We start from the raw sequence: 14,206 nt of genomic DNA, 5'->3' as shown, positions 1-14,206 counted from the left end.
GCTATGGATCGGTACCGACTCAATGGCACCTAACAACATCAACAACAATAAATGGATTAAATGCACTAGTCAAGAGGCAGAGAAGAGGTGAATTCATAAGAAAGCAGGAACCTTCAATATGCTGTCTACAAGAGACGCATCAAAAAAGATATAGAAGGGCTTGTTGGTCCGAAGTGTGGTGAGGCCTGAGGACCTAGTCACAGAGGGCTAGAGCTGAAACGGAAGCATTCAGCTGATATGAAGTGAGAGGAGACATACAAGAATGCCCAAACTTGCAGATAGTGTCCATCTGACCTAGATTTGAAGGCTTGATTATCATAACTCAAATAGAGGAAAATAGAGAAATTTGATTAGCGCAAACAAGTGTAAATTGATACAATTTGATGAACTTGACCTATATTTATGGATGTAGTAGCTCAAAATACGAACTGAGAGGGAAGGAGTCTTCACATCAAGGATCAAACATCCTCTCTATACACAGAGTTGATAGGGATGGGCAACTTATACACTGGCTACCTAAAATGGAGGACTATTAAGGCCCAAAGTGGCTGACTTACAAGTTTTCAAAGGGGAGTTTAGTTTAAGTGTATGCAGGGGAAGGAGGAATCCCCACTGAATAGTTTTTATCTTGTCTAGATGGTCTGGTGAAAGGAGATGCGGATAAGATTCTTATGATTCAATAGTGAGTGATTGTTTTCATGGCTAACTGTGATTGTCACAATTATAAAGGTAAAAGTTTTGTAACATAAAGGGGGAAGTAGTTAATCTTACAGTCCAGGAACAGAGGACTCTAGGTCTATCAAGAACGAAGAGCATAAACAGAATATGGAACCGTATCCAGGGAAGCAACGACACCAGAGATTGAGGCAGAGATGAGGACATGGAGAGTTAGAGCAGCTGAGGACTCTAGACTCATGGAAAGAGAAAGGCTATGTGCTGGCGGCCAGGAGGCAGGCTTGAAGAATATGCCCTTTGGTTGTTTAAACGATTATATATCCCTGCATGTTTTTGAGTACACACATTACAAAAATCAAAAAGAGAGAGAATAGAAGCAAATATTGTTAACTGATGATGCACGGAGGGGACTGTAATCATTGCAGTGAAACAAAATATGATAGGTTGAGTGCAAAACCGATGATCTCCCATGTAAACTAACAGTCAATTCATAATAAAAGCTTTAAAAATAAATAGAAGTAAACTTGATAGTATAATAAACATCCAGATATCCATTATCCTGCTTCAGTGGTGTTGTTGTTGTTAAGTACTGTGGAGTCGGTTCAAACTGATAGCGACCCTGTACAGGGTTTCCGAGGCTGTAAATCCTCATCTTTCTCCCATGGAACAGCTGGTAGTTTTGAACTGCCGACCTTGACGTTAGCAGCCCGATTCGTAACCACTATGTTACCAGAGCTTCAGTAGTGTACTTTTATTTTTTTATTTTATTTTTTTTTAAAGCCCAGATTTCTAGCATTTGTGATTTGGTGGTATAAATATTTTCATCATGATCAAGTTTAAGCTTGAAAGGTTGAACAATCTGCTCACAAATTCCATCCATACTTAAGAGCTTTCAAGAACTGATGTGAACCACACTAGCACACCCCAGAGCAGCTTCAACCATTATAACTACACTGCCAGTCATGTGATCCCTCCCGTCTCGTTTTTATTTTCATTTTCATTTTCTTGAGGTAGTACTTTTAAACAAGTTCCAATTATCATGTTATTTAACTCATAACACTTCAGTAAGGTTCTCTACCTAATTATGGCTTTTCTTTTCTTTTTCTTTTTGTTTCTTTTATTAAGGAAGCATTTTCTTAACTTTTTACAACATTAGCCTCAGACAATATTTGTCCTTCTGTGATTTACTAATTTAACTCAGCATAATGTCTTCCCAAGGTCATCTACATGTTGTGAGGTGTTTCACAGAATCATCATTCTTCTTCAACATTGCATAGTATTCCATCCTGGACTGTAAGATTCACTACTCCCTCCTTTTTGTTAAGCAACTTATACTATCATGTCTACTCTGGCATAAATTTGAAAACTTCAGTAATAATTTCTAGAAAGAAACCCAACTGCTCCTCTAAGACTTTTAATACCTTCTACAATTTGACCACAATCTAATTGGCAACACAATTCTCTCATGCTCCCTGTGTATCAGAGCAACGAAATCACGCCAAGTTCCCAGACCATCACTGAGCCTCGCTCGTTACATCTCTGGCTTCATCCAGACTTCCCCTTCCTTGGAATAAATTTACTGGCTCACTTCCTTCTCCTCCATTTCTGCCTAAGTACAATGGTCCATCTACCTGGAATACTTCCCTGCTTGCTCCATATAGTTGGGATTTCCCCTTCATCGGAATTGTTAGAAATGTTCTGAAGGAAGAAATCAAAACAAGTCCTGGGTGTTCCAGATGTTGCGTTAGGTAGTTTGTACATGACAAGCCTTGTCTCATTTAAATCTGTCAACCTTCTGCGAGGTAAATAGCACCCTTCAGAAAGAAAATGAGGATCAGAAACATTAAGAAACCTTCCCAGAACATTCTAGAAGGGTCTGTGCACAGCGTGGAGCCCATACAAAGGTCTCCCATAGATGCCTGTTGAATGAAGTGGCAACCAAGAGACAGAACACCTTTCTGTCTTTCTTCACATTAAAAGTGTCTTCCTTATGTCCTTATTGACTCTCTTCTCAACATGTGCCATTTGGGTCACTATAAGTCAGAACCGACACAACAGTAACCGTTTTTGCCATAATAGTAATGAACATTTTAGAAACGCATCAACAATGGTTACCTTTCATATAGGTGGTGGTTGTTGTTGGTAAATGCTGTCGAGTCGATTCTGACTCTTAGCGACCCTGTATTAGGATTTCCACTGGGCAGCTGGTGAGCTTGAACCACCAACCTTGCAGTTCAAACGACTGCAATCTGATGCACTAGCCCACAGCGCCACACCAGGTAGCCCCCCAGATTCCTATCATGAGGCACATTTGAAGTAGAAGTCCATTTGTCCTTAATGTAATGCCCCCTTCTCCTTCTGGGCACTGCAGACTTCATAGAATAAGTACAGACTAAGACTCTATGAGGGATGGTCCTTCCAAGGTTGCTTTTTTCCACTCCGGGGGATATAGAACCCACACCTGAGTTCATGTTGGATGCCATCGTCAGTTCTTCAATACATCATCCACCTGAGCCTTCATAAGTATACACATACATGCCCATGGTCACTCACTCATAGGAAGTTTATTGCAGAGTTTAAGGAACCTTCACATCCCATGCTGTTACTAATGGCCAAAATAGGCTGTTACTAATGGCCACAACCTGAGATGCTATTTGCATTCTGGATGGGGGTGCTGGATCCTAGCACTTGCCTTATTTCTACTGGAAAGCTTGCCAGGAAGAGGAATGCAACAGGCATGGAGCTAAATAAATGACAATACTAGCAACCTGTAAGAAGCTCTAGTTGTGTGGTATTTACAAGTAGGGTTGCTAACCTCAACCATTCTGTGGGAAACTACCAGCCATTCTGTGGGAAAAAGATGAGGCTCTCATAAAGATTTACAGCCTCGAAAACCCTATCCAGGGTTGCTATGAGTTGGAACTGATTCCATGGCCCACCACCACTATCAGATACCTGTACACAAATAGTACCCCCATACAGAACTTTCCTGTTACAAGGAAAGTACACACGCAATCTAAAAAGAAGATAACCAAAAGGCACATGGAATACGATCCTGACTAGATGTATGTAGAATGAAGACTAGATAGCTGTGAACCAACATTTCTGATTATAACCATTGGCCTTTTTTTTTTTTTTTTTAAATGTGTTTCTATACTTTCCAAATTTCTACAATAAACACTCACAGCCTTCTAGTGAGGGAAAGAAAAAGAATATAAGGAAACTAGAGAAGCAAAGCAGATGGCGGTTAGACTTCTACTAATGGAAATTCATTGCTAGCTCATACTCCTTTCAGGGTTAGAGTCCTCATTTCAAGATATTCAAAGACTACAGAGTCTGAGAACTTGGATGTCTTTTCCTTCAGAAGGCAAGAAGAACAGGGTATTGGAAAATGAAACATCCATTTGGGGGGTACAACTCAGGGGATGAGATGAGTCTGGATGACTTTGGTAGGAATTCAGATGCTTTTATATCTGTGCCTTTAAACCTTGCTGAGGAGAGAGCCTGCTTGTCAGGCCCACACCTGACTCTAGAGGACAATTCCCCTCTTGCACTCCCTGTACCGACATGCCGTCCCATCCATTAGAGAACATAGCTACTAAGTTCGACCTGAAAACTATGTATCTATTTCCAAGAATGAGCATGATGTCTTTAAAAAACAACAACCATGGGAGAAAGGCAGAAAACCACTTTCTTACTCTCCTCATCTCTCTCTGAATGCAGAAAAAGGATAGAGACATAAAGAGAGAACATTTTAGTCCAGTGGGCAAGACAGACACTGCGCTCCACACTTTGAAAGCTGAGAGCCATCCAAGATTAGTAAGAAAATCATGACTATTTTCCTTAAGAGGTTACAGCAAGAACAGACTTCAAGGAAGATAAAAAGAAATCCTCTACGTACAAGTGATAAGTGTGAATTGTGAGAAAGCTGACAGGTCCAATGACAGAGAAGCCAGTGAGAGGTCCTTCCCGAGCTCCCTCCTGAAGCCAGTGGCAGTCTCTGGAAGGGAGAATGCCAGTGAATTATTACAGACATTAGGATGCCTGGGGCTCCGTTCCATCAGAAACCCAAAGAGAGAAGGGGACAAAAACAACAGAAGACACCAATTTGGTGGAGTGGAGCTGGAGGGGCCAGTCCAGAGCATGTGGGCCACTTTCTGTTTCTGTTTGGAGAAGCATCCAAAAGGGCCATGCTGACTTGAAACACATCCGGGCCTTTTTGATTTAGGAATAACATGAGAGAATTAACTTTGATCTGGGCATTACACCCTAGCCACAGGATTCTCAAGACTTCCTGGCCTTGGTAACAGGCATCCTGAGGAGTCAAAAATATGCTTTATGCTTCCAGCCTTAAGGGCATGACACACAAATGGAACAATATGGAAAGACCCAACAAAAACAGGGGGTGAGCCATTTGTACCAAACTCTGTGGGAATATCTGTGGGACTATGTCAAATATTATGGACATGTCCCAAATATGTCAAGCTTTTCCTTCACTTCTCAGTTCCTTTAAATTTCCGTATCTAGAAATCTATCTAAACAACCGTGGAGAGAACAGTCGCTTCAGAAGGAAACAATGCCAAACAACAACAACAACAAATAAAAACAAAAACAAAAAACACCCCCAAACTCACATTCTTAGATGTACTTTTGTAACTTCAAAACAAGATCACATAAAACCATTCCTTCATTTTTTGTTGTCAGGAGCCATCAAGTCGGTTCTCATAGTAACTGTATGCACAACAGAGTAAAACACTGCCTGGCCCCTGTATTTTTATACATTTTAGATTTTAAAAAATCAGTCTTTAGCTGGGGAGTCTCTGTGTGTGAGTGTGGGTGTGGATGGGGGTAGCATATGAATAAATGGTGATTTTCTTTTGTTTTTGTTTTTCATTCAGCTGAAGTTTGGGTGGCTACATGTGTAAGTATTCTAATTTATTACCTGGTCACAGTGACTGTCTAAAAAGATTGCTACCACTTTCTAAAACCTCATTGCATCTCTGACATATGCATCAAATATCTGTAATCAAAGCACCAAAAATTATAATAAGATTCATCTTTAACTCTCAGTGATGGGGGCACTTTATTTGTTAACTGTCATACTCTAGCCTCTCACTTCCTACTCCCCCCTCCCATCACTGTCTCAGGTTCTTTGTGTAATGTCGGACTACTTCACATCACAGTGCTGATTCCCAGTGTCCCTAGCAGTTAAGTGGCACACACAGGACATGCCCCACCTAGGAGACATACAATGAGGGGCACAGTGAGTGCTTGGATTTAAAATATACTTTCAGAAATAAACATTCCTAAATATATGGGATTCTTACAATGAAAACTCACTTACTCAACACTCTCCAAAGGTCACTGCCATTAGCTATGAGGAATCTAGACACTGGGGCCTGGAGCTAGGCAGTGACTTGGGGTTAATACTGAAGAAGGACAGGAGGCAGGGACTGAGTCCCACAGCTATCTCTGGGGTTCACTGATCTTTGTTTATATGCTCTCGCAAGAGTCCCTGGGAGAACACAGGGACTTTCGTGGGTTTGGTGTAGGTCTGTATATTTCTATGTGGACTGTTGTTTTTGTGTAGACAGTGACTCCCCTTCCTGAGACAGAGACAGTGATTTTCCATCTTCAGTCTCTGCCAGCAAGGTCCCCAGACAGTCCTCACCTATGCTCTACTGGGTTCCTCCACCCACCACGCCCTCCATAGAGCACTCTGGACCGAGATAATAGTGGCCCATCTCCTCACCAAGAGCAGCCAAACTCAACCATCTGCCACTGCAGGAGTTTGAGATTAACCTGGCCACCAGACCATGACTGCCAGGCATTTGCATGTGAAGATTACAGGAACATGAATACCCTTGTCCAAAAAGAAATAAAGGGGAGAACTCCACCCCCACCCCACCCATTACCTCCTTTGGCTTAACCCTTTCCTAAATGGATTCACCGTGCAACAGTTCCCAGCATCTTGGTCTGGATGCCCTTCCCACCACTTGATGGGATGATAGAGAGAAAGCTAGAGGGTGAGGACGATTACCTGGTCATGCTCAAGGTTGGTACCTTGACTTGGGGGCTGGAATACAAGACGGGGGTTCCTGCCCTTGTTGCCAAGTTTGTTTGATCATGACCAAACCAGGTAACATTCCACTTTTCAAAATTATATAAAACGATCAGTGGGACTTACCTGTGGCTGAAATCCTTTGAGGTCACTGGCTGCGAGGTCACTGGCTGCAAGAAGCTGTAACAGAAGAAAGGTGTTTTCCTTAGTGATACTCCTTAAAGTTTGCACACAGTATCCCCAGGACAACTAACCAGCCATGGACTCCCCAGAGCTTAGATCCAGAGTTACGGAAGCAAAATCACTAAAGGCCTAAGCTGGACATGAGTGATGTTTCAGGGTCAGGAATCTAGACTGCACATCTTCTCACCTTGTCTTCACCACATCTTTGACTGCAAAGCTCTCACTTGCTTCCCTCCCCACTACTTTCTTACCTTTCTACATACTACCAGTTCTTCAAAGGATCTCAAGTCAGGGATCACGGACTCTGGGTAGATTTCAGCAGGCCCACAAATCCCTTGACATTTTAAATATAATATCTGCGAGTCTACTTAAAAAAAACAAAAACACCCTAATCGGGTGCTGTGGCATCACCTCTGATCCCTGGCATAGTAAAAGTAAGCATCAGAGGGCTTTCAAAGGCTCAGTTTATAGAAGTAGAGACAGAGATTTTTCTTCCAAGGTATCTCTGGGTGGATTTGAACCTCCAACTTCTCAGTTAGTAGTGTGTCACTCGGGGACTCCATGTGCAAGTTTATATGTGTTGTTGTTGTTGCTGTTACGTGATGTCAAGTGGGTTCTGACTCATAGTAGTGATCCTGGATAGGGTTTGAAAGAGTAACTAAGGGATTTAAACTGACTAGCTTTCAGTTATCAGTACACTGCTTACCTTACAGTGCCACATCAGGTCTCCAAAGTCTACACTGTTATTGCTAAATTATGTTGAGTCTGTTCTGACTCATAGCGACCCTATATACTGTTTCCGTGAAGCAGCAGTGGGTTTAAACTGCTGACCCTGTACTTAGCAGTCCAGTGCTTACATAGTCCAGTGCATATAGATGCATATTTCCTGTATGCACTATTCATTCACATTCAGAGAGTGTCTGAATTTCTTCTTATTATCAAATAAGTTTAAGATGCAAATTGTTAAGAATGACTGCTTCAAAGATACTTAAAGGCCTGTCTCCTCTGGGGTAATGTTTCTTTCTTTTTTAAATCAGAGAAGGACAAATGACTGTCCTCTTTTGCACTACATGTAACTCAGGTTTCCCATTGTCATAGGTTCCTTTGATTTTATATACTATTTAGATGTTCATAGCTGATGTAACAAACTCTCATGTACAATATCAGAGGATGAGAATCATGTTTATATATTTTCCACACCTCTGTATATAATCAATATTAGAGAGGAAGGTTAAGGTTTTAAATATTTTTGTCCCCTCTCCAGGGTTTTGCACTAGAGAGCACTCAATAAAAACAGATGATTAATGAATAAAGTAATTGCATTCGTTCCTCTTGTTCCAAAATGCTGGGGGAAGCATAGGATATAAAGAAAAAAAGGGCAGATGCTTATTTTGATTCAAGGAGTGTGACTGCTAGCTTTGTTAGGCCTGGAGAGCATCTGTGAAAAATAGGAAAGATTGCATGTTTGCTGTAACAATATTTTGTTTGGTTCAAGAGAGAGAAGGAGTCCTGCTGTGCTTCAGTGCCTGCAGACTTCACAAAAGCTCAACTGGGCTTTTTGCTTCCCTAAATGACCCTGACAAAAGAAGGCAGAGAAGTGCTGTTACAGCTGCAATCGAGCAGACAGGAGGTGGAGAACCCAAAAGCCACCATCTTCTCCCCATACCTAGTCCTGCTGGGAGATTTCAGCATGTGGACAGTGCCTGGGGGAGGCAGGAGGATCCTAGGATAGAAGGCCAGTTCACCCCCTCTCTCTGACAATAATTAGCCAAATAACCAATTAGTGCACTTCACTTGGCACCAAGGACCTAACATTGACGAGCCTAGCCCTTGCCTTGGAGGCGCTGTGTCCCAGCAGCAGAATTCTTGTCTTCTATGCTGGATGGAGACCTGCATTTGATTCCTGTCCAGTGTACCTCGTGCTCAGCTACCACCCATCTGTCAGTGGTGGCTTGTGTGTACCAGTGATGCTGATCAGGTTTCAGTGTGTTTCTGAGACGGGGCCTAATTCTGAAAATCGGCCAATGAAAACCTAGGAATCACAACGCTGATCCCCAACTCGGTGGCTAACAAGAAGAACAAGAACAAATGCTTGCCCTTGCCTTCAAGGGACCTATAATTGAGCCAAAGGATAAGATATATATATAAACTCTGGAGTTCTGGTGTGGTGCTGTGGCTTAATGCGCTGGATTGCAACGTCGGTTTGAATCGCAAGGTCAGCAGTTCAAGCTCACCAGCAGCTTCTCAGAAATCCTACACAGGGTTGCTATGAGTCGAGTCTGAACCCACTCAAAGGTACTTTACAACAACAATAAAAACTCTAGTAGGGTAGTGGTTAACAGTTGGGTTGCTAACCTCAAGGTCAGCAGTTCTAATTCGCAAAACTACCAGCTGTTCCATGGGAGAAAGATGAGGTTTTTCTGCTCCTGTAAAGATTTACAACTGAGGAAAACTTATACAGGGTCGCTGTGAGCCAGAACCTGCTCCACGGCACACAACCATTACATATGTGTGTGTGTGTGTGTGTGTGTGTGTAAGAAGAGCATGGAGTATTTTGTATGGTACTGTAGGATAAGTACTAGACTGCTAACAGAAAGGTTGGCAATTCAAACCCACCAGCCGCTCCTTGGAAATTCTATTGAAAATCACTATGAGTCAGATCTGACTCCATAGCACAACAGGTTTAACAAGCCACAGCAGACATTAGGGAGGAAGAAGGGAATTATGACCAATGAGGAGAGAGCAAGAGATCCAAGAACAGTGGCTGCTTTATACCACGTCTCCTTTTCTATCCTCACAATTCTTTCATGAGGTAGAAAGTATGTTCATTTCATGGATGGGAAATTGAGACTCAAAATTAGAGGAAACAGCTGCAAATATCCATTAATAATAATAATCTGAAATGTTCCAAGTATCAATCTAAAAGAATTAGGTTGTAAAAATTAAAAGGAATGCTTTTAATGCTTTTAATTTTTTAATAATAAAGATCAATATCCTAGGCATTAAAGAATTGAAATGGACTGGTATTGGCCATTTTAAATCAGATATCCATATGATCTACTATGTCAGGGATGACAAACTGAAGAACAATGGGTCATATTTAATTTAAAAAAATTTTATTTTTCAAGATCCATCTTGGAGTATAAAACTATCAGTATTAGGACAGTATCTATAAGTCTATAGGGAAGATCAGTTAATACAATTACTGTTCAAATTTATGCACTAACCACTAATCCCAAAGATGAAAATAATGATTCTTAGCTGCTTCTGCAGTCTGAAATTGACAAAACAAGCAAACAATCTGCACTGATAATTATTGGTCATTGAAACACAAAAGTTGGAATCAAAATATAAGGATCAATAGGTAGAAAATATAGATTTGGTGATAGAAACAATGCCGAAGATAGCATGGTAGAATTTTTCAAATGACTTTTTTTCAATAATACAAATGGCGACTATATACAAGGACCTCGCTGGATGATACACACAGGAATCAAATTGACGACTTCTGTGAAGCTGCAGATCATCAGTCAGAACAAGGCCAGGCAGGGGCCCACTGCAGAGCAGACCATGCTCAAGGTCAAGTTAAAGATAAATAAAATGAAAGCAAGTTCATGGGTATCAAAGTACACCCTTTTAGTATATCCCAACTTAATTTAGAGACCACCTCCACAACAAAACTGACCAGACAGATTGTGGCATACTATCAAGGATACCATATATTAAGAAAGAAAAAAGGTCATTAAAAACAGGAAAGAAAGAAAAGACCAAAATGAATGCCAGAAAAGACCCTGGAACTTACTGTTGAATGTTTATTATCGAAAGTGAATGTAAGACGTGATGAACTAAAAGCCCCAAATAAAAGATTTCAAAGGATAATGAAATATGCAATGATCTGGAGTTAAAAATCCAAAAGTGAAGAACATACTGGATGTTTCTCAAGCTTAAGAAAAAAAATCATGCTGTAAATTACAAGATAGAAGTATTCTATGGGCAAAATATCAATTGATAGGTTGTTGCTATTAGGTGGCATCAAGTCAATTTCAACTCATAAAGAAACTATGTATTAACAGAATGAACCACTGCCTGATGCTGCAATATCCCCGCCATTTGTTACATTTCAGCCAATTGTTACCATAACTGTGTCAATCCATCTCTGAGGGTCTTTTTCTTTTTTGCTGACCCTTACTTTTATCAAGCATGATATCCTTCACCAGGGACTGGTCCACAGTACTATGTCCAAAGTATGAGAGACAAAGCCTCGCCATCTTGGATTCTGTGGAACAATCAGGATGAACTTCTTCCAACAAAGATGGGTTTGTTCTTCTGCAGTCCATGGTACTTTTAATATTCTTTGCTAATGCCATAATTTAAATGTATCATCTCTTCTATGGTCTTCCTTATTCACTGACAATCTTTCATGTGCATATGAGGTGATTGAAGATACCATGGTATGGGTCAGGCGAATCTTAGGTCTCAAACTGATAACTTTGTTCCTGAAGACGTTAAAAAGGTCTCTTGCAGCAGATTTGTCCAATGCAATATGTCAATTGATTTCATGACTGTTGCTTCTATTAGTGTTGACTGTGGATACAAGCAAAATGAAGACTTTGACAACTTTAATCTTTTCTCCATTTATCATGTTGCTATTTTTTTAATGCAGCTGTGACGATTTTCATATTTTTTACACTGAGGTTGCAATCTTTGATCTTCATCAGCAAGTATTTGAAATCCTCTGTGTTTCCAACAAGCAAGGTTCTATCAGCTGCAAATCTCAGGTTGTTCATCAACATAGGAATCAGCAAAAAGATGATGGGAGGAATATAGAGTCAACATCCAACCATTTCAGGAGGTAGCATACGATCAAGAGTCAATGGAATTGAAGGAAGTAGGGCATCATTGTTCGTAAAATAGAGGGTCAGCAAAACAAAACAAAACAAGGAAGACTGTCAACAAGGACTGACACATTGACTACCAACAATTGTGAGGATGGCATCAGCCTAGGAAGTATTTTGCTCTGCTGTAGAGACGGTCGCAGTGAGTCAGAACTGATTCAACAGCACCGAACAAGAATGGCAGTTCACACCGGTAGTATGGGTAGCAACTGTGAGGCCAAAACGTCTAGTCCCCCTTAGTTGTGAGATCTCACAACAAAAAATAAACCACAACCTTGTTCAAAGCATCTTAAAATAAGCCTGTTTCCTCATGTCAGCGGTACTGAGATTAAGAAAGGGCCAGCTCCATTTGTTTGATTAAAAAGTAGAACATGGCATTTGTGTCATTATTCTTTATGTCCTAGCTCAACTAAGTTAGACGTCTCCATTATCCTTAGCAACTTTAACTACTCACTTCTTTATCTTAGAAAGGAGCCAGATAAATGAAGTTGAGTTTTTAATTATTTAAAGTTAAGTTTTACATTGTTTACTTTTTTTTCCCCCACCCAACAATACCATGAACTCTCTTGAGTGGTACAATGACCAGTGGGCTCGGTTGCTTATTAAAAAGCTGGAGGTGTAAGTCTACCCTAAGGCACCTGGAAAGAAAAACCTGGTGATCTACTTCTGACAAATCAGCCACTGAAAATCTTTGCAAGTCATGATCACAGTTCTACTTTGACAAACATGAGGTCACCATGAGTTGGAACTGAATCAAAGACAGCTGGTTTAACAAGACCGTATCTAACAAGACTGTGGCCTAGATCTTACGTAACTGCCACATTTCTCAAAGTGTTCAGAAGAGTCTGTACATATAGTTAGTTAAAACATACTTGTTGATCAGATGACTTAAAAATAAAGCAGAGAATACCAGAGGTGAGAACTCGAATGATAAAACTGCCGAACCTGGAGAAAAGAAGTAGAGAGACAGGTTTGTGACATCCTTCAAGTTGACAAAAGGACAGAACACTCAGGATCCGGAGTACTTCTCATATGAAGAAGACACTCAAATATTTGGATGAACTAATTACCTCCAATAATGGAAACTTTGGTATGGATTACATTTCAATGTAAAGAAAACAAAAATCCTCACCACTGGACCAATAAACAACATTCTTATCAACGGAGAAAAGATTGAAGTTGTCAAGGACTTCATTCTTGTTGGATCAACTATCAACACTCATGGAAGCAGCAGTCAAGAAATCAAACGACATATTGCATTAGGCAAATCTGCTGCACAAGATGTTTTTTAAGTTTTGAAAAGCAAAGACGTCAGTTTGAGGACTAAGTCATAGTATTTTCAATAATCTCATATGCATGTGAAAGCTGGACAGTGAATAAGGAAGACCATAGAAGAATTGATGCTTTTGAGTTACAGTGTTGGAGGAGAATATTGAAAGTGCCATGGGCTACCAAAAGAACCAATAGATCCATTTTGGAAGAAGTGCAGCCAGAGTGTTCCTTGGAGGCTAAGATGGACAAACTTTGTCTCTCATACTTCAGATACATTGTCAGGAAGGACCAGTCGCTGGAGAAGGACACCATGTTTGGTAAGGTCAGAGAAAAAGAGGAAGGAAGACCCCTAATGAGATGGATTGGCCAAGTGGCAGCATGGATGGATTCAAGCGTGGCAACAGTAGTGAGGCTGGCCCAGGATCAGGCAGTGTGTCGTTCTGCTGTGCATAAGGTCACTATGGGTCGGTACCAACTAGATGGCACCTAACAACAACAACAACAACAACAATGATGGGAACTATGGAGTCCTGGTATGGCACTGTGGGTTAATGCACTGGACTGTAAAGTCATTTGAACTTCATGGTAGGCGGTTCAAGCTCACCAGCTGCTCCTTGGAAACCCTATACAGGGTCACTGTGTGTTGGAAATGCCTGGACGGCACTTAACAACTCCAGTTATTTGGAGTCCTGGTATGGTGCTGTGGGTTAATTCACCAGACTGCAAAGTCATTTGAACTTCAAGGTCGGCAGTTCAAGCTCACCAACTGCTCCTTGGAAACCCTACTCAGGGTCGCTATGAGTCAGAATTGACTCAATGGCACTTAACAACAATATCAATGATGGGAATAAGTTATTCTCTATCTACTGAAGGTCTTGTGAGAGAGTGATGGCTTATACTTTAGAGTAGAAGTCAGAAGTCAAATTTAAGGAAGAACAGAATGAAAATGAATGAGGCTGACCAGTGAATACCATGAAGAGAAAGTGCATCTCCCTGTTGTGTGGATACAATACAATGTTATAGGAGTACACCTGTTACCACATAGACGTGTTAGCTTTTTGAAGTGTTTGCTCATCTGCTGGTGAACAGGCAGACTTCTCTGCCTTGTGTGTTGAACACC

At 40.9% G+C, this 14,206-nt stretch overlaps 1 protein-coding gene across 1 annotated transcript in view; it reads right to left on the bottom strand.

Moving 5' to 3' along the window:
- The window catches only part of SETBP1 (SET binding protein 1), a 503,955-nt gene that overhangs the window by 249,090 nt on the left and 240,659 nt on the right, over nucleotides 1-14,206 (bottom strand). Inside the window, exon 3 of the mRNA XM_006835139.1 lies at nucleotides 6,863-6,916. Within this exon, the coding sequence (XP_006835202.1) occupies nucleotides 6,863-6,916 (54 nt within the window). The remainder of the gene's footprint in view (nucleotides 1-6,862; nucleotides 6,917-14,206) is intronic.

This window comes from Chrysochloris asiatica, unplaced genomic scaffold (genome assembly GCF_000296735.1).
Source record: "Chrysochloris asiatica unplaced genomic scaffold, ChrAsi1.0 scaffold00015, whole genome shotgun sequence".
NCBI lineage: Eukaryota > Metazoa > Chordata > Mammalia > Afrosoricida > Chrysochloridae > Chrysochloris > Chrysochloris asiatica.
The sequence above is the reverse complement of the archived record's forward strand: the minus strand, read 5'-3'. Positions and strand labels throughout refer to the sequence as shown.